General features: G+C 39.7%; 4 protein-coding genes across 5 annotated transcripts; 2 read left to right on the top strand and 2 right to left on the bottom strand.

Annotated features, from left to right (window-relative positions):
- Positions 1 to 79: 79 nt before the first annotated feature.
- On the bottom strand, positions 80 to 8,824 carry LOC129101042 (RNA exonuclease 1 homolog). Its single transcript, XM_054610638.1, is given in 17 exon segments — positions 80 to 504; positions 714 to 834; positions 2,493 to 2,631; positions 2,979 to 3,094; positions 3,420 to 3,524; positions 3,648 to 3,721; positions 3,838 to 3,951; positions 4,114 to 4,254; positions 4,346 to 4,417; positions 4,503 to 4,617; positions 4,700 to 4,840; positions 4,962 to 5,299; positions 5,808 to 6,069; positions 6,480 to 6,575; positions 6,688 to 6,854; positions 6,857 to 8,164; positions 8,614 to 8,824. Coding segments are annotated over 17 exon segments (3,549 nt in total). The 5' UTR covers positions 8,765 to 8,824; the 3' UTR covers positions 80 to 415.
- A 327-nt stretch (positions 8,825 to 9,151) lies between these two features.
- On the top strand, positions 9,152 to 14,350 carry poli (polymerase (DNA directed) iota). 2 transcript variants are annotated; one of them, XM_054610640.1, is made up of 10 exons: positions 9,152 to 9,292; positions 9,449 to 9,574; positions 9,648 to 9,812; positions 10,347 to 10,493; positions 10,742 to 10,936; positions 11,066 to 11,244; positions 11,456 to 11,547; positions 11,624 to 11,757; positions 12,010 to 12,230; positions 12,953 to 14,350. In XM_054610640.1, the coding sequence occupies exons 1-10, from the start codon at positions 9,220 to 9,222 to the stop codon at positions 13,721 to 13,723; spliced, it is 2,103 nt and encodes a 700-aa protein (XP_054466615.1). In that variant the 5' UTR covers positions 9,152 to 9,219; the 3' UTR covers positions 13,724 to 14,350. The 2 variants fall into 2 exon arrangements, with proteins under 2 accessions (XP_054466615.1, XP_054466614.1); XM_054610639.1 differs by having other exon boundaries at positions 10,700 to 10,936.
- Positions 14,351 to 14,827: 477 nt separating this feature from the next.
- Positions 14,828 to 19,931, top strand: LOC129101478 (ras-related protein Rab-27B-like). The gene is made up of 6 exons (XM_054611314.1): positions 14,828 to 14,879; positions 15,619 to 15,879; positions 15,987 to 16,072; positions 16,883 to 16,986; positions 17,182 to 17,305; positions 18,792 to 19,931. The coding sequence occupies exons 2-6, from the start codon at positions 15,724 to 15,726 to the stop codon at positions 18,979 to 18,981; spliced, it is 660 nt and encodes a 219-aa protein (XP_054467289.1). The 5' UTR covers positions 14,828 to 14,879; positions 15,619 to 15,723; the 3' UTR covers positions 18,982 to 19,931.
- Positions 19,932 to 23,215: 3,284 nt separating this feature from the next.
- On the bottom strand, positions 23,216 to 27,093 carry LOC129101700 (sia-alpha-2,3-Gal-beta-1,4-GlcNAc-R:alpha 2,8-sialyltransferase-like). The gene is made up of 4 exons (XM_054611603.1): positions 26,936 to 27,093; positions 25,760 to 25,882; positions 24,324 to 24,881; positions 23,216 to 23,498 (listed from the first exon to the last, which is right to left on the bottom strand). The coding sequence occupies exons 1-4, from the start codon at positions 27,091 to 27,093 to the stop codon at positions 23,216 to 23,218; spliced, it is 1,122 nt and encodes a 373-aa protein (XP_054467578.1).
- Between the last annotated feature and the right edge of the window lie 81 nt (positions 27,094 to 27,174).

Raw genomic sequence — 27,174 nt, 5'->3', positions numbered from 1 at the left:
TTTTGTCTATCATTAGTAATTGCTTTAATTGAAGACAGGTGTGATCAAATTTGCATAACTGCACCTGAGGCCAATTGAACATTGAATGATGACTGTTCATTGGCTGCTGTAACTTTGTAAACAAAAACAAACACAGACAGGGGTTTCATTATGTGCCTTTACTCAGATAATACTGACAACACCCCACCCCTTCAGGTTTTCACAAATATTTATGGACACAGGCTGTAAATCAAAATTTAATATACATGTATTACTGTATGAACACAAAATGAAGTAATGTAATCAAACAAAAATAAAATAAACAGCCCTCCCATGTCATCAGGACACAAATAGATGAGACATTCAAATATGCTTAACAGTGTCTGCTTTCTTTTTCATGTATGCCATGTTTGGTGATTGTCATGCATAATATCCTTCATTTCTTCATTTTTCCATCTTCTTTGAGTTTCCAAAACATAAGCTCCATGCAGGCAGCAGCATCTTCCGCAGTGTCATGGCCACAAACTGGGAGAAACATTATCATGTATTTAGTCAAATGAACACATTGGGGAAAACATGCATTAGCTATAAATTACATTGTGACAGCTTTGGTAGTCTTTACACTCAAATGGTGCAGTCTGATAATAATTCATGCCTTTATTTGTCTAAATTCAATGGACATCCAAATAAAACAGACACTTGTATGGTGGCTGTAGTTATCCATGATGACCCACCACTCTCTTGGATGATCCTCCTGAGGTATTCAGTTGTGAGATTGTTGAGGGTCAGCTTGTGAGGGGGGCCCAGACGGTGAGGGAAGACCACCGATGTGTCTACCGCCGTCCCATGGAGCAACTACAGAGAAGAGGAAGATATCTGAAGCTTTTATAACTGGGGGTAGCCTCTTAGGAAAAGTTAAAGTTACGCAGTAATTGTAAAGAATAGATATAAACCAATGGCACGACACATCAGCAGGTGCCCAGAATGTGTGGCTTTCTAGTCCCACTTATAGGAAGGCAACTTAAGGTACAACCAGTGGTGAAGTGGTATGTTAATATCTGATTTCAAAGTACCTTAGACCTTTGATCAGGGGGAGGTCATATAATGTTAAATGCTAACCCATTATAGAATGTCCTTGGGTAGAAGATATAAAATGCTCTACGGCATGAATTTTGACTATACCATCTACGGTCCTTTTTTCCCCCCTAAACTTTATCAAAAACACATTTCAAATTGTCGCACTAGTTGTCCTCATCAACCTGTTCATCTGGAAAGAGACAGCCTGCGCAGCGGAGCCCATAATGCTTTTTTAGAAACAAAGAAAGGCAACGTAACAAAGGAATTGGTGTTAAAAATAATAATAAATATATATATATCAGTTTAAAGAGACAGAAAGTCAGACGAGCAGAAAACTATAATCTGCTAATTATTTAAAAAACAAGTAATCTTTTCCATCACTTTAAATCAAAACACATTCTGGGATATTAGGAAAGCTAAAGAATGTGTCCTCAGCAAACGGGCAAGTGAGTCGTCGAGCAACAATAAGAGTTTTGTTGTCTTTTATATCTAATTTTGAGCAATAAATATTAAGATAAGACGAGACGTTTTAGTAATACTGTTAAGAGCACAGTAAAAGCTGCCATGCAGTTGCAATACCAGAACTTTGCCTTCAGAAACACTTAACATTTTAGGTAAAACAAACCGGTATCACATACCATGAGATACCGTTACCGTACAGTCTTCAAAATGATAGTGATATGAATTTTAGGCCGTACAGCTCGGCCCTATGTCCATACCCGTTTGACTTCTGGCCGCACTTCCTCTTGGAAAATAAATGTATGCGTCAGGCATATGTTGTCATGATTGAGACTCTTCCCTTGACACATTATAGAATTTCCTTTTTTTTTTAACTTGCCAAAGACCTTCATCTGGAACTTTGCAAATTTCTATGTTGCATTGTTTGTAATTCTGTTTGCCAAATTAATTCAGAGTTTGTATTTTCTCGATAAGTATTTACAATAGTTTGTCAACACCCTGTACATTCATCCATTATCTTTAACCACTTGTTGCCATTAACCATCCTGTTCAGGGTTGGGGATCCCTCTTGACAATCGGTACACCCTGGATCCTGTACATTCAGGTTTTAAAATAATTCACATCATTAAAAGACAACCTCCTCACTCATCAGTCATCTGGAAAAATGGCAATATTGCTACATGATCCCATTGACTAAGAAGAAGAAGAAGAAGAAGAAGAAGAAGAAGAAGAAAAAAGGATTTTAAATATGCTTGTGAAAATATACAAATACATAACATTGCCTATACACAGGGATACTGCTAAAATAACGTAGTAAGACTCTATGCAATGGAAACCATGTTGAATGTGACTGGCTTTGCTCTGCTTGCGTTCAGCTTCATTTGAAAATTCAAACAAAATGTTGTGAAAGAATCTAGTCAAACAAAAATCTCAATGTTGGAAAAAGAAAAAAAGAAAAGTATAGTAACGGTAGTCACCTTCAGGGCACAGAGGTCTGTTTCCAGTTCGTGTCCAATCAGAATGGTGTCGGCGCTGATGAAGCTCAATAAGGTCTCCTGCACCTCTCTGATGGAGGTGCGGTTGCCCTTCACATCTTCCTCACTGATGCCTGAAAACCTAGACAGGAGTGTCACGCAGGCTGATAAGAGCAGCTGGCCAACTTAATACATCAAGTAATATAACTTTCTTAATGTTATGACTCTGTATTAATAATTATCATTGGACATTATATGTTGTATTGTAATGTAAAATCCCAATGCCTTTAAGTTAATCAGGAAGACCATTGGATTTAAGTGCATTACTATATTTGCTCTTTAAATTCTCATTCAAGGAACAGCACAAGTGCTTAAATAACCTATTTCGTATTCTTGACAGTTTCCACATCAGTTTTGGGTTACTGTGAGCGGTGGGATAGAGTTTAATGTAGGTGTACAGATCATAGTTGGGTCTTTAGGAAACATTACCTGGTGTTATAGTCAATGGCCTCATTATCGGGTCTGACGAAGGTGTCATAGACGACTTGCAGACCGGAGTTGACCACCGTCACTCTCGACAGCTCCAGACCATGAATGGTATAACACTATGAGGGGGTAAAAAATAAAAAATAAAGTTTTTTTTACACTGCAAACTCATTAGGTGCATAAAAAGTATATTGGGAAAGCTGAAAAGCAATACAGAAATCCTTTTGGAACAAATAAAGAGGATCTGATATTGAAAATCTTTTCATTCTGTGAAATAACCAAATTTATATATGGTCTTTGTTAAAAAAACAAAACAAAAAAAACAGTTACTCAGAATTTATGTGGTCATATATCACTACTTCTAATGAGTCTTCCGCAAATTAGTTGGAGTCTAGTTTGGTGCTCAACACTGGGAACATTTAAAAAAAAAAAAAAAACCATCACCATTTCACAATTCAAGGCGTAAACCCCCGGACAGCTCGTATCAGAGGGATGGCTGGGAACGGTCGACACAAACCCATCAAGGCTGACGGAATCGTGGACATGCACCTGGTGAAGGAAAAAAAAAAAAAAAAGGGAGGATTCGATCAGGCATTTACACGCCGGTTCATTTGAGTAGGCTTCAGGCAACAGTCCCGTTAGGGAACAAACTCTCACTCTGTATTTTTGTACCTGAAACACCTGACATCCTGGAGCTCCCATGACTCCCTCACAGCAACTGTAGCGCGTCTCCACTCCACCCGGCACTGTTAACAGTTTAAATCAGTACACAATGATCTGATAGTGTAAGATGTGTAATAATACTTTGAATTGATGAAACATTTGGGATGTTTTTAAGGCATAAAAACTATGGTATTCTCACCTTTTTTTGTGACTCCTTTCCCATAATGGTAATTACACTCCTCCTTACGAATGTGTTTGCCCATCTGGTTCACGGAGTACGTAGATCCACAGCGACAGCAGATCCTTTTGAGGGCTTTATGCAACAAAAGAGAATAAAAATCTGAGTTTAATGTGCTGAGAAAAGCAAGTATATCACAAGTAAAGTGAGCCCTCTAGTGAAAAAATATGAGTATAGCATTAAATTGTTGTTTCAGGGAGTATGGTTAATGTTTGCAAGTATAATGTTTTTACTTACGGTCTGCACTGCTTTTCTTATTGTCAACAAAGAGAACACCACAACCAGGTTTCTCTGGGTGCTGGACAGGATAGTTGCTCTCAACCATCTTTTCCTCAGTCAAAATATAGTCCCTCAAACTCTCGTACAATGCCATATCATCTGGTGGAAAAATACAGTCAATGAGAAGCTGCTACAGTATTTAAAGTAAACAACAAATGCATTCAAATAAAAAAAGGAAACTCATTCTCACCGTTTCCTTTAAACTTCTTCAGATTAAGTGAAATGTTGCCTTTGGATCTTTGGCTTTTGACCTCATTTTCATCTGAATCAGAAAAAATTAAGAATTTAATTTAACCAGATTATACGTTTCAGGAAAAATCGATATCTGTTTTGCAGAATTCTTTCACCTTTAGCAGCAACGGTACTTTGGTTCTTCAGCCTCTTCAGTGCATTCACTGCAACACTCAGATATTTGAGTTTGTTCACACTGCGATTGTAAACGGCCTTCTCTTCAGCAAGTGCCTATCAACAATAGCCGGGTTTAAAAACTGAATATCCAGATTGTAGTTTGTCAGTGAGGATTACATAAACGGCAAAAGGTCACCTTCTCAAAAGCTTCATTGACATTTGCTGTTGTCTTGAGGAACTCTTCCGTAAACATGTTGACATAACGCTGTCGGATTTCATGGGGAACTTTCTCTTTGGTGGCCTCACACTGCTTCAGTTTACGTTTAGTAGGCACTGGCTAAAAGAATAAAGTCATTATTAATATTCAACAGATGAAATAGTCTTATTAACACCAGACACAGGTTTCGTTCAAGTATTTAAAAAAATGGCCCCAACAAAGGCTGAGTTTCACTTCTCACCTTAACAGTAGAATGGGCAGCAGCTTGAGGAGTGGAAACAGCTGAACTTGAATGTGCCGATGCAAAGGCCGAGGTCAGCGAAGGTTTACGTGGCGGGGCAGGAATGAGCACAGGTGCTGTTGTGCGGTATCTTTGCAGAGCGGTAACTGTGGGTGGATGGTACAGTTGTCTCACAGTGACAGCGTTTTGGTGCACTTGACCGATTGGGGTAAGCACCGAGGTAACTTGGCCGCAACTGGAAGTGACGGGCAGAGGGAACATGCCCTCCGGGAGGATCAAGTGCAGGTTGTTGTCCATTCCGATCACGGCAGTTCCCAAAGCTATGTAGTTCATGTGAGCTGTGGAATAAGACAAAAAACACACATGCAAAGAGTCTAGAATACACTTTAAAAAAAAGGAAAAGTTTTGCATTCAAAAACAGGAAAGAAGACAGAATATGAGGCGGCTCCACATCGATCAATTCCAAGTTGACTGGAACTGCGCAGTGGATGGCGTACACAAGGTTTTAAAACAGTCCATCATTTTGGCGTGTACATTTCCTCATTTGTCCAATAATTTAGAATCAATCCTACAATTTTTTTTATAAATAAGACCCCAGGTCTGTAAGATGTTTTACTGTTTATATGTAAATGTCTAACATGACAACATATATGACCGCACTAAAGTAAAACCATTTAAATTAATTTAAAGCTTCAACTTTGGAATTAGACAATGAAGTTTATTGTTTTTTCCCCACATTTTATTTTACTTTTTTACTTGGACACTACTTGATGTTGACAATTTAATGGTAATCTTTCTAAGATTTACCTTAATTAATCTCATCCTCTACTGCTAACAGATGCTTACCATGTTGTACAGGAACAGGCTGCAGGTTTTCAGGGGTTTGAGTTGAAGGAAGAGATGCACTCTGGGTCTCTGGGTTCCTCGGACAGGTGGAGGAAACCACAAAGGCCTGACCACCTTTAACTGAAGCAGTCAGCATGGAGGCTCTCTGCTGGACATGCTGGACCTTGGAGGGGATGGAGGGCTGGGAGGCAAATCCTGACACTGCAGGCGCACGTAAGGGAACCAGCACCTGGGGCTGAGGTCTGCTCTTAGCCACTGGCTGCTAAACAGAGCAGATACATCAAAAAATGTGTTTAATATTATAACTTAGGTTCGAAATTCTGAAAAATGTATTCTCAAGAGGATAGTGCCCCAGACAAAAGAGGCCACTCTGAACTATTTATTTAAAGCTATGGTTACGTTTATTGTACCTTATCATCAACTGCATTTAGTTCTACCACATGTGAGCATATAATGGATTTTTTTTATTTGTATAATTTAAACAAATCTAACCTAAAAATGTTAATGACGGTAGGAAGTTTAGATAGATTTATGTATCATGAAAAAAAAGAACATTTCCAGTGCATTTAGTTTGAGACGGAAAAAAAGGCTGCACTTAAAAAAACTGCAGTGAGCAACAAATGTGTATTTTCAAAGTATTAGTAGTTATAAATAACTATATACACCATGTACCTCTGTATGTTTAGCATCATGGGCCACCCTCTTCTTTCCTGGCAATGCTTGGGGTTTGACGTTTAACTTCGGCTCCTCCACATCCATAGCTCCGACCTTAAAAAAAAAAAAAAAAAAAGAAAAAAGTATTGCAGAAAATGATTGTTAAGACTGTAAGAGTTGGAGAATTTTCTTCGTCTTGGATCTGCAGTGTCTACAGCGTACTTACAGACACATCAGCCTGCTCTTCACTTCCCTTGTCCTCATTTGCCTCCATGAAGATCCTGTAGCATTCCTCCATGGGATCACTGTCAGACATCTCCATTTCAGAATAGTTCAGCTCATCTTCATCTGAGCTGGAACAAATGACTATAATTTGCTCGTTATCTTCTGTCAAAAAAGCTGTCCAATTGGTGCGGATGATGATGATTCAGCTCGGTTTGCTAAACTTGACGCAGACCAATCGACCGAAGCTGGTTCTGCTGGCACCAGGTGGCTTTCAGGTGCAGCAGCGTTCCCCTGAATCTGTATTTTGCTTGAAGACCACTGATCACTAACCCGGTTCTCCGCTGGCTGCTCTGCCTTCTGGACTTGCCTGGCATTTTGCCTGCATGGTGAGTACGAGTAAGCAACTGGAGCATCATAAAAAATTGAATTCTTTGGTGGAAGTGGATTCATTTTCTCAACACAATGGGGCAGCTCACACTGAGGAGATTCAACCTGAAACCTGTTCTCGTCCTTCTGCTCCACCAGATTGTTGCAGTTGTGATCTCGCTGGTCTGTGGTGGCAGGAGGACTCGCAGGCTCAGGTTCACTTTCCTCCACTACTTTTTCAGCATGAAAGTGAGTAATTTTCAGACTTTCACTTTGCAGTTCTTCTAAACAGCTGCCTTTAACTAAACTCCCATCAACTGGTTCATTTTCACATTCTTTGTTCCCATGAAGATTAATCAGACCTTGATTGTTTTCAGCACTGCAATTACTGTAAACTATATTTTCTTCAGTTGTTGATGCAGGTGGAGTTGGGGCCTTGCATGTGTCCGCATCTGCTTTTAGAAGTAAAACAGCCTCTGTTTTGACTTCCTCCAATTTCTCCACTTTATCCTGGAGGGATTTGCCAGAAACAAAATCAACGGGTGTCTGAAGTTTCGCTCTCTTGTGGTCAGGGGAGGGAGGAATGTCAATAATCAGGACACTGTCTTCATTAGAGTCGTCAAATGGCTCTGGAGATGGCGACCTTGAAAGCGGAGACTGAAATGCTAATGGCTTCTTTTGGTTGTAAGATGCAGCCTTTCTTGCTCTCGTCAAACCTTGCCCGTTTTTCACTTTTTGCTCTTTACCCGATGAGCTGTAAGAACGCAAGCCGGCAGAAAAGTTGGACAGAGGGTCATACTCCAAATCAGTCCTTGGTTTTGAGTTGTCAACCACGTACTTCTTTGCTCGGGAGTACGTTCTAGTGAGGTCTGTGCATGAGGACAGCCCATTAGGACCTCTGTCTACAGTTTTACTTGCTGTCTCAGACTTGGAAACTGAGAAATTGGGTGAAGTCTTTATACTGTCTGCCAGTACGGTCTGGTAGCGTGACAGTCGCCTTTGCTCCTGCTCAACCTCGTGCCTTACAGTTTCAATCTCCTTGTTGATTCGCTCCAGCTCCTGGAGGGAGTCATCTTTGCTCTCATCATTCACTGGATAGCCATTTTGCTTTCCTGTACAAAAGGGAATTTAAAATAGGAATTATTAGTCATATAGGGGATAACAACACAGGGTGAGAGTGCAGGTGCGGTGACATCTAGCTGCGTACAGAGTATTCATCTCAACATTACCATTATTTGTGTTTTTAGAAAAAAAAAAGCATTATTATTATTATTATTATATTCCTTTATTGGGAAATTCAGCTGTTGCAGCAGCTCAACTACATAGAAACAGACAATAAATACAACATATTATACAATTAAAAAAAATAATAATAATAAAAAAAAAATAATAATTTAAAAAAAGCTTAAGCTTCTAAATTAAGAATATGTTTGTGTGCTGTTTATGTTTTAAACAAGCTGATATGACAAAAGACCCACACATTCTACCTGACCACGTGGTGATACCTACACCTGACCACGTGGTGTCACCCGACCACGTGGTGTCACCTCACCGCACTGACCTGCAAAGTCAACTACAGATGATTGACAAGAGGCACCAAACGCATCCCGCACTTCTTTGGCATGTTTGTACAAACAGTGAGGCCGCTCACAAAGCCCACGTTTGGAAAAAGGACAATTTATATCAACAAAAAGACCGGACGAGGGAAACATGAGGAAAACCCGCCACGTTCCACTTTACGTTTGGTTTCACTAATTGACTGTCGTGCAACAGGTGCTCCAACTCACGTTCTCGCGAGAAGTCAGGCCCGCTTATATAGGCCCTGTCCAGGTCGCGAGAAATTGAATACATTTTAATTCTTAATATTATTATTTTTTTTGGTCCTTGATTATTAATATTTTGGCTAAATGAAACTAATTTAAACCCCTAATAATTAGATTTAAAAAAAAAAAAAAAAAAAAAAATTAAAAAGTTTATTGCAGTTCATTGAGTCGCCGTTATCCCTCCGCGCCGGCAGGTGGCGCTGCTGCGCATAACCGAACTGGGATCTACAGTCCGGCGGAGTGCTTTCTCTGTTTGGCACACTTTCCCTACCGCAACAACAGCAGCAGAGGTCTTATGTGTGATATTAAAATCTATAAAACACAAACAAATTGTGTCGTTTTAAATGGATAACAGCGAGGATGAGATGGAAGAGGATGAGACTGAGTGGCATAACAGTTTCGTGGATTCAGTCCCTGGTAAAGTTTGAAGACTGGGAGAGGCTAAGACTTTCTACACAGTTTATTCTGGCTTTCATGTGGATTTGTTGGCATGCTGATAAAAACACAACTCTGTATGACACCTATCTATACGTGTATGATGTTAATTATTGTGTGTGTAATCTCTTGTTTCAGATCCAAGCCTCAATAAAACATCAGGACCAACACCTGCTCACAGAGTCATTCTGCATTTTGACCTGGACTGCTTCTATGCTCAGGTGGAAATGATCAGAAACCCTGCACTGAGAGAGGTCCCTTTAGGTAAACTGATTAACTACAAAAAGGTCTTGACAGAATACTTTTTATGGTTCAATAATGTCTCTCACATCACCAGGTATTCAGCAGAAATACATCATAGTCACCTGCAACTATGTGGCAAGAGATCTCGGCGTCACCAAGTTGATGGCTGTGACTGCTGCTAAGGAGAAATGTCCTCAGCTGGTGCTGGTTAAAGGAGAAGACCTGACACACTACAGAGAGATGTCGTATAAACTGACAGGTAGGCTGGATTCTCAGCAGAATGAAGCTGTATTCTAAGACAAAGTGTAAAGTAGTGAGAAAAAGATTCACAATTTAGTAAAATCCACCCAAAAACACACTCAATATACAGGTGTTGCCAATAAACTTAACCCCTCATCTGTGGGTCCATTTACTGTTAGATAGTAGCAGAAATAATTGAGCTATAAAATCCACACAAAACAACAGAATATCAGCTTCTGGTGTCAGTCTCTCAGACATAAAGAGCCAGATAATCTGTCTAGACACTTAGATTAACCTCTAAAATCCAGATTGCAAGATATTTTGTATTTGAGTAAAGGGCCGGATGTAAAACGCTCACACACATGCTACCACTATTACTACTGCGTTGCTTTCCTCATTTACCCAAACAATACAACCCACACATTAGTGCATTAAGATCACGCTATTCTCTGATGATTGTTTAAAGAAAATTTTGGAAATTACATTTTTGCTAACATCATATATATCCATATTTTTTCCATTCTTTGTTGACCTTTTCTTGTCCTCCGTCCAGAGCTGCTGATGTCCTACTGTCCACTGGTAGAGAGGCTTGGGTTTGATGAAAACTTCATGGACGTCACAAAGATGGTAGATAGAAGGCTAGCAGAGACACCGGAGTCCGACAGCCTTTCATTTAAAGGACACGTCTACAACCATTGCAGTAAGTCACACTTGTGTGTAACTGTACATCTGGCTCATGGAAACCAGGAAACGAGTTGTGAAACAGGTCTAGAAGCTAAAACTTAAGACATTTGCATTGCACTCTCAGTTTCCCATCGCATGAAAAGTTTCCTTTTAAATTTCCTTGAAGAATGTTCGGTTTTCACGAGCACAGATACATTTCTGTTATTTTCTTTTCCTGCTCAGGTGCAGATGTTAAAGCAAGTGATCATCCACGGTTGGCTTTAGGTTCACACATTGCAGCAGAGCTAAGAGAAGCCATGCACAGCAAACTGGGTCTGACCGGCTGCGCTGGAATCGCCACGAACAAGCTACTGGCCAAACTGGTGTCGGGCTCCTTTAAACCCAATCAGCAAACCACCCTGCTGCCCGAGAACGTTGATGACATCATGGGCTGTCTGAGTGGTGTCCGCAAAGTGCCGGGTATACATAATCAGATAACATATAACTTTGTTGTCTTTAACACTTTTGAATGCTTAAATATTATTCAATCCAAAACTGTTACTCGCACACGTTACTCGTTTTAAAATATCCCTGACGATACATTCTTAGGGGTCGGTCACCAAACTGCTAAGCGACTTCAAGCCCTGGGATTGGTCAGTGTGAAAGATCTCCAGCTCTTCCCGTTGAGCGACTTGGAGAAGGAGTTTGGAGGTCCCAGTGCCCAGCGCCTGAAGAATCTGGCCCTCGGTGTTGATGAATCGCCTGTCGCCCCCACCGGGGCCCCTCAGGTAGACGAGGACATCCCTGAAATGACCTGTATCTTCTTAGTTCAAAGTTTTTGTGACAGTAAAAAAACAAAGTAACTGTAGACCCACTGTTAAAAGTCTAGTCAAGTTATTTTAATCATCAGATTTCTTAATTCTTTTCCAATTTGATGTTTAAAAAAAAGAATCAATCTCACCTTATTTGTCCTCAATTAGCATCCCCTTCATGTTTCAGTCTCTCAGTGACGAAGACTCCTTCAAGAAAATATCGTCAACCAAAGAAGTTTTGGAAAAGATTCAAGAACTCCTGAGCAGTCTGGCGGAGAGGTGAGTTATTGTCATGGATGATGTTTTAAAGCTTGAGCCACTGAATCTAACCCTTTGATCATATGTTGAAAACTAGGATGCACAAAGATGGCAGGCAGCCTCAAACCTTCCGGCTGACCATCCGCAGATACTCAGCGACCAACAAGTGGTTCAGTCGGGAGAGCCGACAGTGTCCGATCCCCAACCACATAGGACAGAAGATCACCTCTGGTAAGCTCATGCACGAGGAATGACACTGTCATATCGTTTATACAACAGCAGGTAAAGTTCACATGTTTGTTTGCTTTAAAATGCCATAAACACAAAGCCTCTGTAATGTCTACTAACGTTAAACTTTACCTCACAGACTTTGCGTCCTTAAATGCTGTCAAAGACCTTTTTAAAGCTGCTCTGCTCATCATCTCCATGTCCCGCTGTTAAAAACGGCCATTAAAGCTTTGTTTCTCTGTAATGTTTCTACAGACAGCAGTGATGATGCCGTGGTACAGCTGGTCTCGTTGGCCATGAAGCTCTTCCACAAGATGGTGGACAGCAGCGCCGCCTTCCACCTCACCCTCATCAACGTCTGCTTCAGTAACCTGCAGACCAGGGGAGCTGCCGTCAGCGGAAAGGGCTCCATAACGTCATTCTTCACACACAGCACGTCTCCCAAAAAAACACAAATCTTCTCATCGCAAAGCCAGGTAACACGGTGAAGTAATGCAGCATAACCTGTCCTTTTATTACCGTTTAATTAACATATTGGTATCTGCAGGTTTTGTTAAGGCTATAAAACAAAAGGCATTAGAAAGTATTAAGTCTTTATTTTTGTAATTCAAATTTCCCAATTGATAATCAATATAATGCAGCACGAGACAACATGCGGTATCACAGTAAATAAATGATAAACGGGTGACAAAGCAAACACAACAACTAATCTGTGCACATGTAGTAGCTAAATAAAATAATTAAAACCAACAAAATAGGGAGAACGAGCTTAAAGGTTATCGTGTAATTTCAGGCTGTCGGGAGATGTTTTACACGTATGATCTTAAATTAGAATTGTTGTAGGGCTTCAACTATTTTTTTTTCCTGTTAATCAATTAATTTTTTTGTCTATGAAATGTCAAAACATTGTGAAAACATGCCAATCATGTAGTGTAAAGCACTTGGAATGCTTTGAAGGCTAGAAAGGCGCTAAATAAGTCCATTTACCGATCAAAACATTTTCCAACCAAAGGGCAAATTCATTATTTTTAAATTGATACTGGTTTTCCATCATACTTTTGATGGTATGATCTAGAAACGTCTATTAAATAGCAAACAGAAAGAGCTCATTCTGTCACACAATGCCTACAGGATTTTCTTTTCTTAGAAATAGTGCTTTGGTACTCTGAATTTCCTGAAATCTTTCGTTCTCCAATAGGATGCTTCCTCTCAGAGTGGGAACACGGATCATCGGTTCAGCCCACACAGCGTGATTACTCAACTCACCCCTCCTCAAAAGACAGTAACCACTGAAAGCCCTTGTAGCTCCGGGGCATCATTATATGGGTTTAAAAGAAAACAGAGGCCTTTTGTTGCTGCAGAAGACCCTCGGCTTCAGAAAGAATCCCGCAGCACAACGAGGTCGGAGCCAGAAATCACGGTGACACATCGATTGCCCCCGAACGTTGACCCCGAAGTGTTCAGGCTTCTCCCTGAGGAAATCCAGAAGGAGCTGTTATCTCCCGCCTACACAAACTCTCTCCCCGGTCTTTCAACGAGCTCACCTGCAGTCGACGATGTCCCCTACGTAAGAAAAAACAAGTCTCCACAGTCATTTAGTCACTCACAAAATATTAAAGACACTAAAGAGGCTGTGGAGAAAATTGACTCATCCGACAGGCCGACGAGCGTGGATAAGAGGCCTGAGGGCACAAGTGCCTTTCAAGGGGAGATGGTCATGGAAGAAGGGAGCCTGTCATTCCCTCGGTCTGCTGACTGTGAGTTCCCGGGAAATGTGGACCCTAAGGTGTTTTCTGAGCTTCCGCCCGACGTTCAGGAGGAGTTGATGTCGGGATGGAAGCAACAGAAGCCGGTCCTGAAGACGCCCTCGTCCAGGAAACCAGCGAGAAGCTTGATGACCAAAGACAGAAAAGCTGCAGGAAAAGGCAGTCAGGCAAACAATCTGTTAAAGTATTTCAAACCCAGTTAGAGGGCTGAGCAAAGCTTCTGCTAGAGGTCATTTATGACAGGAGAAACTCTTTTGTTATGTTATTTCTGGATCTCAGGTGATAAATATATATATATATATACAGGGAGTGAACAAAACAAAATAAAACGCTTACCGGACGGTAGCTCTGTAGCAAGACACAATTTGGGGAGGCTTTTTTGGTGTCACTACTACAAATCGAAATGCAAAAGGCAACTACACGAATATTGAGTACCACAGGTATCAGGAAGATGATTTCTAAAGCATCACTTACAAATATAGCAACATAATGTACGAAAATATTGGGGGAAAAGTCTAAAAGGTCAAGAAAATTGCATTTAAAAAAAGGGAAAAATGGTTCTATTTAAAACAACGCCAACATTAATTTAAATGGCCATTCAGTTTGAGTTGAAAAGACTCATTTCTGCAGTTTTCAAATTGATCTCGGCAGTGGTTGAATGCTATAGAAGAAGCTACTAAGTTAACTGCCTGTAAAGTCAAGAATTAAGGTTTTCGCTCCACTTTCTATCAATATCTCTGACAATCCCAACAAAAGCAAAAAAAGTTTGACTAAGTTGGTATTTGTGTTGCACTTTTTTTTTTTTGTCCACCCTGTATTTCAGTTTAATATGCAGCTTAGTTTCTGTTTTTGGAAATATTAATATATTGTTTATAAAACTTTCAAAACATCTACAAACTGCTTGATTTGTCTGTGCCTTGAACATAAATTATGAAATCTCCTTTTACCATTTGTAAACATGGATACAAGTAAATTCCCAAATCTTAAAGGTACCTAGCTCTTTGGCTGCAGGTTTATTGTTTTGATAATTGTTTACACATTGCTTAGATAAGCAGGATTACTTTGCTTAGCCTCTAGAAGTGGGGCCTCAATTCCTTGGTTGGACGATTTCCACTGAAATCCACAGAGGCTCACATTATTCATTAACTGCCACTTCTCAAAGAGTGGAAAACCAGAAAACACAAGGTCTGTAAGCACAGCCCCTCTCGGTTCTTGTTGACCTAAAACTCCTCCCTGGATCACATGTGAGTTTGGGGGGGGAAAGGTTCAGGATGTGCCATCGCATCCCCATTATTTTATGCAATCAGGACGAGTTAAGCGACGTCTGAATGGGTGTTGGCTCTTCTCCCAGATAGACTGGTAAGGTATGTTACTTTTTTTTTGTTGTTGTCATTTTAAGTGAAACTGTTTGTGTCAGTGGATGTTTTGAGGAAATCCACCCAAAAAAAATAGTGTTTGATAGTGTTTAGTAAGATAAACACTTGAGACTGCTGCTGGTTAGAGGGTTGATTACTCTGCTTCTCATCACACTGCTGATTGCAAAGAATATAATACCATTAAACATGCACATGGGGAATGACTCTAGATTCCATAGTAGTATCCCATGTCCTGCTACTGCTGTGGTGCTAGAACCTGAGTCGACCATGAGTATACCCTGAATGCACTCATTCAACCTCCATTTTTAAATATACTAAAGGAAATAAATGGCATTCTTCAGGATTGTTTGTGACCGTCTCTTACGTAAACATGTGATTTGAATGCGGCCTTTGTAGTGGCCTGCCTGAGCTGCGAGTGTGACGGAAGCGTTGCAGTGATTTTGAGCGGCGTCATGCAGCGTTGAGCCGTCTGCCCCGTAGCCCTTTTTTTTAAAGTCAATATAAAAGAGGTTCTGTCCGCCGAACAGGGCCCGTGTTTTTCCACTCTGAAAAGTCTGGGGAAAAACTGGCGAGACACTTGACTGCTCATGTGGAAGCCAGCTCAAGTCATGTGCCAGGCCGTCCCTAATCAGAGCCCAGTGAGTGGGAGAGTTATGACGGTGCTGATAAGCCTCTGTGATGGTCCAGAACCTGCTCAGCTGATTCTATGTGTCTTTTTTTAGTTTATCAAAAACTCCCATGGTCCTGTGCTCCCAATGCTCCATCAAACCAGCATAGCATTGTACTGTGAGTTCAACTCTGTGACCGGTTGAGCACTCAGCTGCACTATGGCGGCTGAACGGGACTATGACTATCTGATCAAGCTGCTGGCTCTCGGGGACTCGGGCGTGGGAAAGACCACCTTCCTCTACAGGTACACCGACAACAAGTTCAACCGCAAGTTCACAACCACAGTGGGCATCGACTTCAGGGAAAAGAGAGTGGTGAGCGATGCTTGGTGTTTTATATGTTTAGGTGCACGCATACACGGATGATTCTTGACTTAGAATGTAATGTAACTGTAAGAGGTTTGTTCTGTGGTTTGGTGCAGATATACACAGGTAAAGGGGCTGATGGGACGACTGAGAAGAACTTCAAAGTCCACCTTCAGCTTTGGGACACAGCAGGACAAGAGAGGTAAATCTAATCTTTATGTTCACAACATCTTTTACGTTAAGACGTGTTTATTTTAAATCCCCAAATTTCTGACTTTTGCAACTCCTAGTGGTCATCTGAAAACAGAAATGTGAGCTGCTTCTCCCAGTCAACAACAAATTAAAACCTTGGGACACTTAGAATAAATGGGATAAAAGGAAGTAAGTCATTGACAAGCAAAAACGAATACTGTCAGAATAATTTGAAATGTGCAATAATTACAAATAATCACCAGGCTGGACTTTTGATTTAATGCATGCAAACATTTGCAAATAAGCACTAAACACCAACTACAGCTAAGGCTGATGGGAAAGTCAATAGTATGATAAACCAAAGTGGACCTGGCGATGGCACACAAGTAAACATTAAAGCAAACATATAATGCACATTTTCAGTTTCATTTTGTGAAACATCTTTATATACTTTGATTTCTGTATGTCTGTCTGAAACGTTCTGTGTAGCGCTTGTCTCTTTAATGCCCCCTCCCAAAAAAAAAGCCCATTCTGCTCTAATTGGTCACCAAAGTATTTACAGTTCAACCTGATTGGACCAAACTTTCCTGCCAATCCATCTGACAGTTGTTGAGACATTTGACTCAAAACCACAGATCTCAACCTCATGGGGGCGCTAGAGGAAAAGTTTGTGGGGTCAAAAAAGTCAGTAGGATTCACTCTCTGGGGACCATGAATGTCTTCCAATATATCTTGACAATTCATCCATCAATTGCTGAGATATTTCTGGCCAAATGGTGGAGCTTTACACTGTAAAAAAAAAAAGAAAATCTGTTTTCAGGTTCCGCAGCCTCACTACCGCTTTCTTCAGAGACGCCATGGGCTTCCTGCTGATGTTCGACCTGACCAATCAGCAAAGTTTCCTCAACGTCAGGAACTGGATGAGTATGTGTCATCTCAGCAGCACTGCTCTGCTGCAGATCAATACCCTTTAGGGTCAATAGTTTTCTCTCGTGTTGCCACTAAGAGTGAGTTGCAAAGTTGAGAGAGACTTGAGTAAAAACTTTACTAACATAGTTTAAAGTCTCCTCATGCATTTGCATTTCATGGGTTTAAATGACTTCCTCTGCGTTGGTTCAGGTCAGCTGCAGGCCAACGCGTACTGTGACAGTCCAGACATCGTGCTGGTGGGCACCAAGGCAGACCAACGGGAGGGGAGGGACGTTAACGCCAGACAGGCCAGAGACCTGGCGGACAGATACGGGTGAGGCGTCACATACGGTACTATTGTTTGTTTGTTACAGCACGTGTTAAGGGCAGTGTGTGGTGTGGTGTAGTGGAGATTAATATCACTGATTTGACTTTTTCATTTCATCAGACTCTAAATGTTAAAACACATGAAACAATTTAAACAGAGGTAGAGACCGATCGCTTTTTGGTGACACCTGACACCTGCTTCACACTAACTAAAATAACAAAATAGTTATGTCTTCATAAGGCTCAGTCATTTATTTACACATGTTTTATGTTGTTGTTGTTAGAACAAACTGAAACATTGAATATAAATATATCAGCATTAAGCAAGACAGCAAGCAGAAATATTAGAGTATAGAGTATTCACACACACAAACAGTTTAAGATACTGACTTTGACTTTGTTTCCTGACTGAATCAGAATCAGAAAATTGTCCAGTTTTAGACTTTGCATCAGTATTGTTTCCTAATGCTATTACATAATAATAATAAAAAAACTGTTTAAATGTCTCATGAATGTATAACTTAAATATAGATAGTGTATAATGTCAATGTACTAAAAACCTGTCAATCGATGGTATCGTAGAGCTGGAACAATGACTCAATTCAACAACTAATAATAATAATAATTGCCAACTGTTTTGATAATTGCATGATTTCTCTTTAAAAAAGAAATGCATCAAAAATGTATCAAGTTTTTGGTTTTCCTTTATAAACTAAGTAAACATATTAAACCAAGTACAATTTTTTTTTTTTTTTTTTTTTTTTGGACCAGATGGATTGAATTGAATTAGATTAATACATTCATGAAAACAATCATCACTTGCAGCCCCATGGGAGTGTGATCACAGTTTCCTGTTGTGTGCTTTGGCTCTACTTTGTCTGTTGATAACTTATTGTGCCTTTAACTTGTCTGGTTTGGTCTATTTCCACTTTTTGACATCATGATTTTTGAGACATTTTTCCCATGACATGTAAGATATTTTTAAAGTATATTTATAACTTAATTGATATTACTCTAATATCATACTCTCATTATAATAAAGTGGATTTTTTTAATATATATTTTTGACGACCATGCACTAAAGTAGGTTAGATTTGCCTCTTTCACCAGTAAACCACAGGATGGTGCTAGTGAGCTGTTTTCAACCCTCCTCCTCTCATCCTCCTCCTGGGAGTTTTTAATCCGATTCATCACAGTGGTTTTCAAGCTGTTGGTCAGGGCCTCACCAACGAGTTGAAATATTAATATTGTGGCCATGAAATTAAAAGAAGCGGTGAAAAGAAGACAATGCTTCACAAACTAATGTTTACATTTTTAGAGATTATAATACTGAATAGTGAGACTTCTTCAGGCCTGTAAAATAAAAACATCTTCATATTTGAAGTACTCCGCACTAATAGATATGTGCAAACTATGACAAGATTTAAACGTAGGAAAAAAGGTTATGAACCAAACATTTAATGTAAATAATCTCCTCTCTCCGTTCTTGTCAGCATCCCCTACTTTGAGACGAGTGCAGTGACGGGTGCTGATGTGGACCAGGCGGTGACCACCCTGCTGGAGCAGGTGATGAAGAGGATGGAGCAGAGCACCCACGGGGGCCCCGGCTCTGAACCCAACGGCAGCCCCATCACCAGCCATGAAGTGGAGGAGGCTTCTGTCAGTAGGAGGTGTGCCTGCTGATGTTACCACCAGCAGCCACTCTTTTTCACATTTGCTCCCAATGGCACTGTGTCTTTGAAAATGCTGCTGTTTTCTGGAGCTTGATTAGGGTGCCTGCTAGGTGTGATGTTAAAATCAACTAAAAGATTATCCATACTTTAGAGGAAATTGGGCCCAATAGTGTTATTACAGTGTGAATTCCTCTTTTGACATCTGCTGTCTGTCGTGTTATTTATTCACAGCTTGTGCATTGAGAGAAGAGCGAGAGAGGAAGGAAAGGAGTACGTGAAAAAAACAATTGTATATAGTAAGTGAAAGTGAAAATTGGGATTGTTATAAAAACTGGGATGTTTTAAATGCACCAAGTGGTTGTGATTCAGAAAAGAAAGGTCAATTAATTATCAGAGAAAAATACTGTTTTTATTTGACACATTGAGGCATTGATGGAAGGAATATGCAGGCACATAACGTATATTTATCATGGAGTATAATCAAAAAACATTTGAGACATGGTTACATTTCTTATATAAATTATCGTTTTTGTTAGAACAACCAAGATAGCAAAGTCACTCACATGATCTATGACTTTTTTACGACATGTACATAAGCAGCCAAGCTTTTTTATGCAGTATGGAACAAAGTTGCCATGCAGATCGAACACAAGTACAAGAATGTTAAAGGGTTGTTGGAACAAATCCTGTATAGTGCTGCGTTTGGAATAAAGACATTTTATGTTTAGGTGTTGTATATGTCACTGTATTGTCATTTACATGTAATGCACTAAAAGCTATACCGGTATTCTGACTGGAAATACAATCCTCACAGACTTTGTTAGCATCATTATTGTTTACACACATTCTACACATTGATTTTGATTAAATTAAGACAGAAACTTAAAATGACCTGCATTCATGTCTGTGGATTTTTCCAACATATCGATCTATAGAAGGACATTCATGGAGTCACAAAAAAAAAACATCACAATAAATAAAAAAGTTTAAAATGATTTGTGTGCCACAAAAAGTGTTATTTAACATTAAATTCAACATCAAAAACGGTGATATTCCACTTCTTATACAATAATAGTTGTCATACATCATCCGAAAATCCCAAAACAATCTGTTTTAAGCCAACATTTCTCCTTTGAACACGTGGTCTTTGGTGTACCTACAAAACATTCCTAATGACGGAGTACAGAAATTATCCTTAAATGTACACATCTATGACATCAATTAAATGGCCTACACTTCAGCTAAAATTCAAACTTTTTAATCACTTATGTATTTTCATGGTGGCGACTGCACTGTGATTTGGAGACGAGACACAAAAATCTAAAAATGTTCATTTTGTCTCAAGGAGACGGACATAAAGAAACACTTTGTGTTGGACGGGATGTCGAGCAAACGCCCACCATGCTTTATCTGAATGAGCACAAAAGCACACACTACTATCTGGTGAGTACGAATTCCTGCATTGCCCTGTGTATTAAACCTCAGCCTGAGCCAGAGAGTTTTAAAACGAGGAGCACATGTTGCAGAGTCATGGGACGAGTCATGTGGCCGGCTTTCAACCCCCCACCCCCACCCCTACATCCACCCGTCTGCGTCAGTCTGGCGTGACAGGGTGGACTGTTTTTAAGAACCTAAGATTATCTACAGTTACAAAAAATAAAGCTTGTTCATCTTGAAGTTGATCTGTCGAAGATTGGTCCCATGTGGAATATATTAGGGTTCTATTTTTTATCTTTCAAACGCCTCTCATATAAAGACACAGGTGATATTCTTAAGGAATACACCAGCAGGAATACAAACAATAGCAAAGTATTGAATTTTTACCCTCAAAACAATCGTCCAAAAAGGTTGTATAAAACTAGCCTAAAATATTAGTTAGTGCCTCACATGCAATGTAATTTAAATGGATCATGCTCTTCATACTAGATGCATTAAGTCATATAACATTCATTCATTACTTCATTTTATGTATTGGAATCAATATGGTTACACAATGAACAAACAACTTCCCTCCCTGTCAACAAATGCTGTATAATAAATAGTGTATTTTGTTCTTAAGTACTTTTTCACAATTGAAATAGTGGTAAACCTCAGTTGTTGATATTTAATAAACTGTCCGAAAATGTTGTATTTCCTGATGTTTTTCGCCACGTTAGCGCCATGATTTATGTCACAAGAAACTGTGGTACCCTCTGCTCCCTCTCGTTTACTAAATTAAAACAGGTTTTTACAACTAGCTCTCACATATTAGTTGTTGCTACTGTAAATATTTACACTAACTAAAGTGCTGGTGTAATAGTTTCAGCATAGCTAATTGAACCAACTGACAAAGCTAACGTTAGCTTGCTAATATAACACCTTTTTAGGTTTAAGAGTAAAAAAGATCATATTTAATTTGACACCTTAACTGTGCAATAATGTAAACTTTGAAGATATGAAATTGCGCGTCACAAAAAATGCAAAACATACAAAATGATATGCCAGTAACGTAAATCCAAATGATCGAATACCATCAGCTGGGTTAATATAATCGGATATCTGCTAATCCTGCTAAACTGCATGAATACTAGTTTAATTTAGAACCCCCCCCCCAAAAAAAAAAAAAAAAAAAAAAACCTTGTTAAATCAATCTTTGTCAGTTTGGGAAGTAATTGAGAAGATTGCTACCACTCTCATGTTTGTATGTTCAGTTAGCTTAGCTTAGCATAGCTTAGCAAAGAGACCAGAAAACAGCTAACCTGGCTCTGTTGAAACGTAACAAAATCTACCAGAACCACTAAAGATCAATATAACAACTCTATTTCCCTTTTTAATTTGTACATGAAATGTCCGTAAACGGGATAATTTGGGTTTTTCTATTTCTTGGCCCCAAGGACTTCCTCAGGTCTTCCTGTCACCGTGAGGTTGCAACCCAATTTCTAAACTAGTTTTAAGTTAATAAGGCCTTTACACACAAAGTTAGGAATGAATTCACAAATAGCTGGTGCAAATTTAGCCCTAGTTTCTCACGCTCGCGTATCGATATTACATTCGACTCACATGTTGTTAAGCAAAAGTTACCGCTGTTTTTCCAAAATCCTCTAAGACTCTCAAGAAATATACTTGTTCAATTTAATGATCTACTTGTCTATTATTGATTTTACTTTCTATTTTAGAAAATGTCAAACAAAATTGTGTGTGTTGTAAGGAAACAAATTTTTGTGATAACAGGTTATAAATCTTTTTTGATTGTGTAGCAGACTAAATGTTTAATTAATCCATATAATTAAAACTGTCTTTGGGGATTCTGGAAATACCATCATAACAGCGGTAATTGTTGTTAAACGACATTTTGAGTACATCTTTTTTTTTATCCAGTTTCTGTGACTTAAATGTTGCAGCTAGCGTGGCAATAGACTTGTGGACTTGTTGGAAGATATTCTTAAATGTCTTGTAGTCTCAAAACCTAATGTAGGCCGATACCACTTTCTAAAATTCTGCATTATAATGACAACACACTATCGTCTGTCTATGAATTTATGGCTTGTTGTTGGAATGTCAATCATTATTCCAAAATTTTTAAGAATCTCCAAAAAATTTGAAGCCGACAGTCAAACTGTCTAAAGTAAATAAAAGACACACAAGTACACATATATACATACTGTACATAAATATACTGTATATATATAGGGTACAGTAAACAAGAGCAGTGCAGATTGTCTGACACCTCAGACTTGGGGAAAAAGGCCTGAAAACAGGAAATGCACCTCTCTTTAGGCCTTGAATCGGATTACAAAAAAAAAAAACCACTGATCTAACTCCTTCCCTGAGTTTAGGCAGTGATTTCAGTATACTGTTGTAAAAGGCTATTAATCAATCGACACTGTGTTAAACAGAACCAGGAAGATTTGACTTTATGTTGAATCCCGCTGCGAACTCCCGTTACAATAGTTCTGTTCGTGCTGTTTAGCCACGGCCAGCAGCCATGCAAAGGAGAGTAATGGAAGCAACTGAGCGGCGTAAAAAGTCCTAACTGTGAAATGCCGAAGACAACAATATACCGATTAAATGAGTGACAACGCTGTGATAGGTCTGTGACATCTTCGTGTAAACTTACAGCGTGATGTGAGTGTGTGTTTGTGGAATGAAGGGTGTCGTAAATTGCCGTAACACTTATCATGCATCGTGGATCACATAAGAATGTTTGAGCAGGGTGGATGTATGTTGGGGTTCTCCGGAGTCACCTCTCAAAAACCACCTTGTGTCTAGGAGCAGTGCGTCAGGCCGAGTTTGATCACGCCTTCCCTGTGCAGCTTGTAGAGCAGCTTGAACTCGGTGGGCAGCTGGTGGGTCTCCTGCCACTTGGTGGTGAATTTGGTCCCTTTCTTGTCGTAGTAGTGGTACGGCAGGTCCTTGCCCGTGTTGGGGTCCCAGCCAAAGGGCCAAAAGCCGTACAGGTGGATCTCGTCGCACATGGCGGAAGCCAGCGTGTACATGAGGATCCCCGTGCTGAGACGTTTGGGGGAGAGGTTTTTAGTCTTCCAGTACCTGTGAGGGGTTAAAAAAAAAACGAGTCAACCATCCAAAATCAGACAATATATTAAAGTACCTCTGAGAGCAGGATACCACGATTAATCCTTCACCACCATAATCCACCATAATCCCACTTCCCTTATGACCACATGCAGGGGTGGAATGTTACTAAATATATTTACTCAAGTACAGCACTGTCCTTGATTGCAAATTCAATATACTTGTACTTTACTTGAGTGTTTACATTTTATGCAACTTTATACTTCTACTCCCCTACATCTCAGTAACATTTGGAGTAGTTCTAAATGTGTAAATAGGTCAAATGTAAGCAAAGTTGCCATATCAATTTAAAAGGTAATTTAATATTTCAATCTTGTGTAGCTTGTTTCTGCTGTCACCCAAGTGACCAAAGCTTTAACAGCCAATTATAATAACTGTAAATTTCATTTTCCATGATGAAGGTCTTAATTGTGGTGAAGGTCCTTATAGAGCCGGTTATCTTAATATACTCCTTTTTTGTGCCAAACGAAATGTGTCTGTGGAGTTCATTATCGAAACGTATCAGATGCATGTTAAGATTTAGACTGTATGTTACTTAGGCAAAGCGTTATATTTAACAGCAGTTTGTTCTACTTTAACATGTAAATATACCCCATAATAAGGTATAATATATAGACAAGCGCAAGGTCTTTATATATTAATCTTGTTGCCCTAAAAGTAGACAAATTTAAATAAAGTAAAATCCACCATGGGTGAGTTTTTAACCGTTACATGTAAGTTATGTCCCAGATTACACTTAATAAATAAAATCTCACCTAACAATCAAATAAACGCTCTTACTTGTTGACATCGTGCATGATGTTTCCCGGCCAGGCCAGTTCGACCTTCAGCTGACCCTTGTGCTCCACAAAGAAGTCCACCAGGGTCCTGGTTACCGTGGCTGAGGTATGGAGGAAGAAGGCGGGGATCCACAGGATGGCTCCCTCCAGCTTCTTCAGGTTGAGGAAGAAATTATTCCTGTCTTGAATGGTCAGCAGGTTGTTATAGTACCTCTCCAGGATGCTGGGGTTAAAGGTGGTGAGGTTGGTCTTCTTGCCCACGTCCTTGGAGTAGACCTCCGTGGGGGCGAAGTTGCAGCGGAAGACGAAGTCGGCCTGGTCGATCTCAGGGCCGCAGTGGCTTCCTGTCAGGATTCCACTGTTTCCCACCACGGCGCACATGCTGTAGTGCTTGTTGTGGATGGGGGAGGTGTCTGGGAGCAGGGATTTCAGGTTGTTGCTGATGGAAAAGACGTACTTGTGGCTGGAGTAGTCAAAGTGCATCAGCTGGCCAACGCGCACACTGTTCTTTGTGAGGGAGAAGTTGGTGGGAATGTCGATGTAGTTGAAGATATCTTTCCTGAAAAGAGACAAAAACACTTTGACAGGCAGAAAAGGAAAGAAGTACTCAGAGCTATTACTTCAGCAATAGCAGCAATTTAGAAATACTCCAGTTAAAGTCCTGCATTTGGCACTATTTTATATGATATTGGATTATTATTATTACTCATGCATTAATCACAAAGCAGGATCTTATTGTTGTAGTTGGTTGGGGTGGAGATAATTTATTACTTTTTAGTGTAGGACTGCAAAGTTAATGTTGATTTTTTTCCATTAATCGAACGATTGTTTGGTTCGTGAAAAACTTAAAATAGTGAGAAATGCGTCACAATTACCCCAATTACCTTCACAATCCTTTGTTTGTCCAACCAACAGTCCAAACCTCAAAATTATTTTAAAAAACAAATACAAATTATTAAAAGGAAAAGCAGCAATTTCTCACATTTGAGAAGCGGGAACCATGAAAATGTTTTGCATGAAAAATGACTAAAAATAGTAGCCATTCATTTAATTTTCTATGGATTCATTAATTTATAAGCTCTTTGTTTGTTGTGTATGCATAAATATCAATTTATAAAGTAACTTCAGCTGTCAAATTGTTGTAATGAACTAAAATGAAGTAGAAGTAGAAAGTTGCATGAAAAGAAAAGATTAAGGCAAAGTAAAAGTACCTCAAATGTCTGCTTAGTACAGTACTTGAGTAAATGTACTTAGTTACTTTCCAAAACTGCTAGAAACCCAACTGTTTGTCCTCTGGTGTCTTTTGAAATATTCCCTTTAACTTCAACCCTCGACAGAGAAACCCCAACTGTTTATCCTGCAAGAAGACAGATACTAAAGAAGAAGAAGAAGAAGAAGCGGTTGATAAGAAAATAGTTCCGAATTAAAATCTCTCACCTCTGCAGATAAAAAGCCGTCTTGTTGAACTTCCATTTGGACGGTTTTCCTTGGAGCTCCTCATTCAGGGCGTTAGTTAACGGGATGAAGGAGGGGTCCAGGAAATTCATGGCAAACTGAGACCTGTGGACAACAATCATAAGAATTACAACCCTGCCACTCCATTGTGTACCCTCTTGTTTGGTCTTGTTTTATAGGAGATTAAAGGTATTAGGCGGGGTTTCTGAGGTATTTAAACAAGAGATCAACACAGATCTGTTCTCGTTATTCGGAGAAAACAATGAATGCCTTCATAAAGCCACCAAGAGCGTTAATATTGGACGTAATCACATATTCCTTAGAAATAATCAGATTCTGATGTTTTTTTTAAAAAGTGGAAATTATATGTGTTTTAATCTGTCAAATGTAACAGCAGTGCAAACCCATTTGTATATATCAGAAGCAATTAATTAATTTCTAATTTATTAATCTGATCTTTTGGGTCAGTAACTTTTGGGTTGCCAGTTTGTGAAATATTCCTCTGACTGGTTGGACCCTTTTACCTTCTGGAAAAAGATCTGCATTGGATCTGCACCAAAAATCCACTTATTGACAATTTACAAACATTTACAACGGCAGATTAGATGGATGTAAATGAAGTGGACTGAAAAGTAAAATATCTCCCTTTGAAATGTAGTGCATAGGAGAAGTACAGGGGGGTGAAAAAATAGAAACCCATCAAGTACAGTACAAGTACCTCCAAATAGTACTTAAGTACTATCAACTGTCAAAAAAGGGCACAATATTTCCTGTGAAATAGTAAGAAAGTACTTCAACACAGTACTTGAGTAAAAGTACTTTTTGAGCCGCATCAATTGGATGGTGTTTTGCTGATGATGGTGCAAGCCTTCACAGTGTGAGTGCTTCACTGCACTGTACGTCACGACATGCATCGCCCATGGCAACAACATCAGCACCTCGGACAGCTCAGCGTTTGATTGACGGGAGGCATTTGGCCATCATTAAGGAGGAGAGTGATGCGCTATGAGCTGGTGCATCACATCCAGGTTGAATGGTGCGCGCAAGGCCCGGCTGCTCTGATGTTTACATCTCCAACAAACCCCCCAATTATCTGCATCACAATCACATTTATTTATTTATTTATTTTTATTTTTATTTATTTTTTTATTTACTCACCTAAACCCCGCATGGAACATAATCCTCGGACCCCCCATGTAGTATTTGGAGGAGCCGAAAAGGCTGTCTCTTCTCAGGGACACGTAGCTGATGAGCGACAGGATGAGCACAGCGACGCACAGGATAACCAAACCCAGGGCCTTGGCGATGCGGACCATCTTGGGAGCGTTTTCATTCCCTGTATGTAGCTGCAGCGAGGCGTTGGCCTACGTGGTCATCGCCGGGGGTCGGCACGCTGC

Source organism: Anoplopoma fimbria, chromosome 13, assembly GCF_027596085.1.
Source record: "Anoplopoma fimbria isolate UVic2021 breed Golden Eagle Sablefish chromosome 13, Afim_UVic_2022, whole genome shotgun sequence".
Classification (NCBI taxonomy): Eukaryota; Metazoa; Chordata; class Actinopteri; order Perciformes; family Anoplopomatidae; genus Anoplopoma; species Anoplopoma fimbria.
This window is presented reverse-complemented; position numbering and strand designations above follow the sequence as displayed.

Coding starts and splice junctions, on each gene's coding strand:
- poli (XM_054610639.1), top strand. CDS start 9,220: ATGGATAACAGCGAGGATGAGATGGAAGAGGATGAGACTGAGTGGCAT. Junction 9,293..9,448: donor TTTCGTGGATTCAGTCCCTG/GTAAAGTTTGAA, acceptor CTCTTGTTTCAG/ATCCAAGCCTCAATAAAACA. Junction 11,245..11,455: donor CCCCCACCGGGGCCCCTCAG/GTAGACGAGGAC, acceptor TTCATGTTTCAG/TCTCTCAGTGACGAAGACTC.
- LOC129101478 (XM_054611314.1), top strand. CDS start 15,724: ATGGCGGCTGAACGGGACTATGACTATCTGATCAAGCTGCTGGCTCTC. Junction 16,073..16,882: donor GACACAGCAGGACAAGAGAG/GTAAATCTAATC, acceptor ATCTGTTTTCAG/GTTCCGCAGCCTCACTACCG. Junction 17,306..18,791: donor GACCTGGCGGACAGATACGG/GTGAGGCGTCAC, acceptor CGTTCTTGTCAG/CATCCCCTACTTTGAGACGA.
- LOC129101700 (XM_054611603.1), bottom strand. CDS start 27,093: ATGGTCCGCATCGCCAAGGCCCTGGGTTTGGTTATCCTGTGCGTCGCT. Junction 25,883..26,935: donor ATGTTCCATGCGGGGTTTAG/GTGAGTAAATAA, acceptor TGTTGTCCACAG/GTCTCAGTTTGCCATGAATT. Junction 23,499..24,323: donor ATCATGCACGATGTCAACAA/GTAAGAGCGTTT, acceptor AACCCCTCACAG/GTACTGGAAGACTAAAAACC.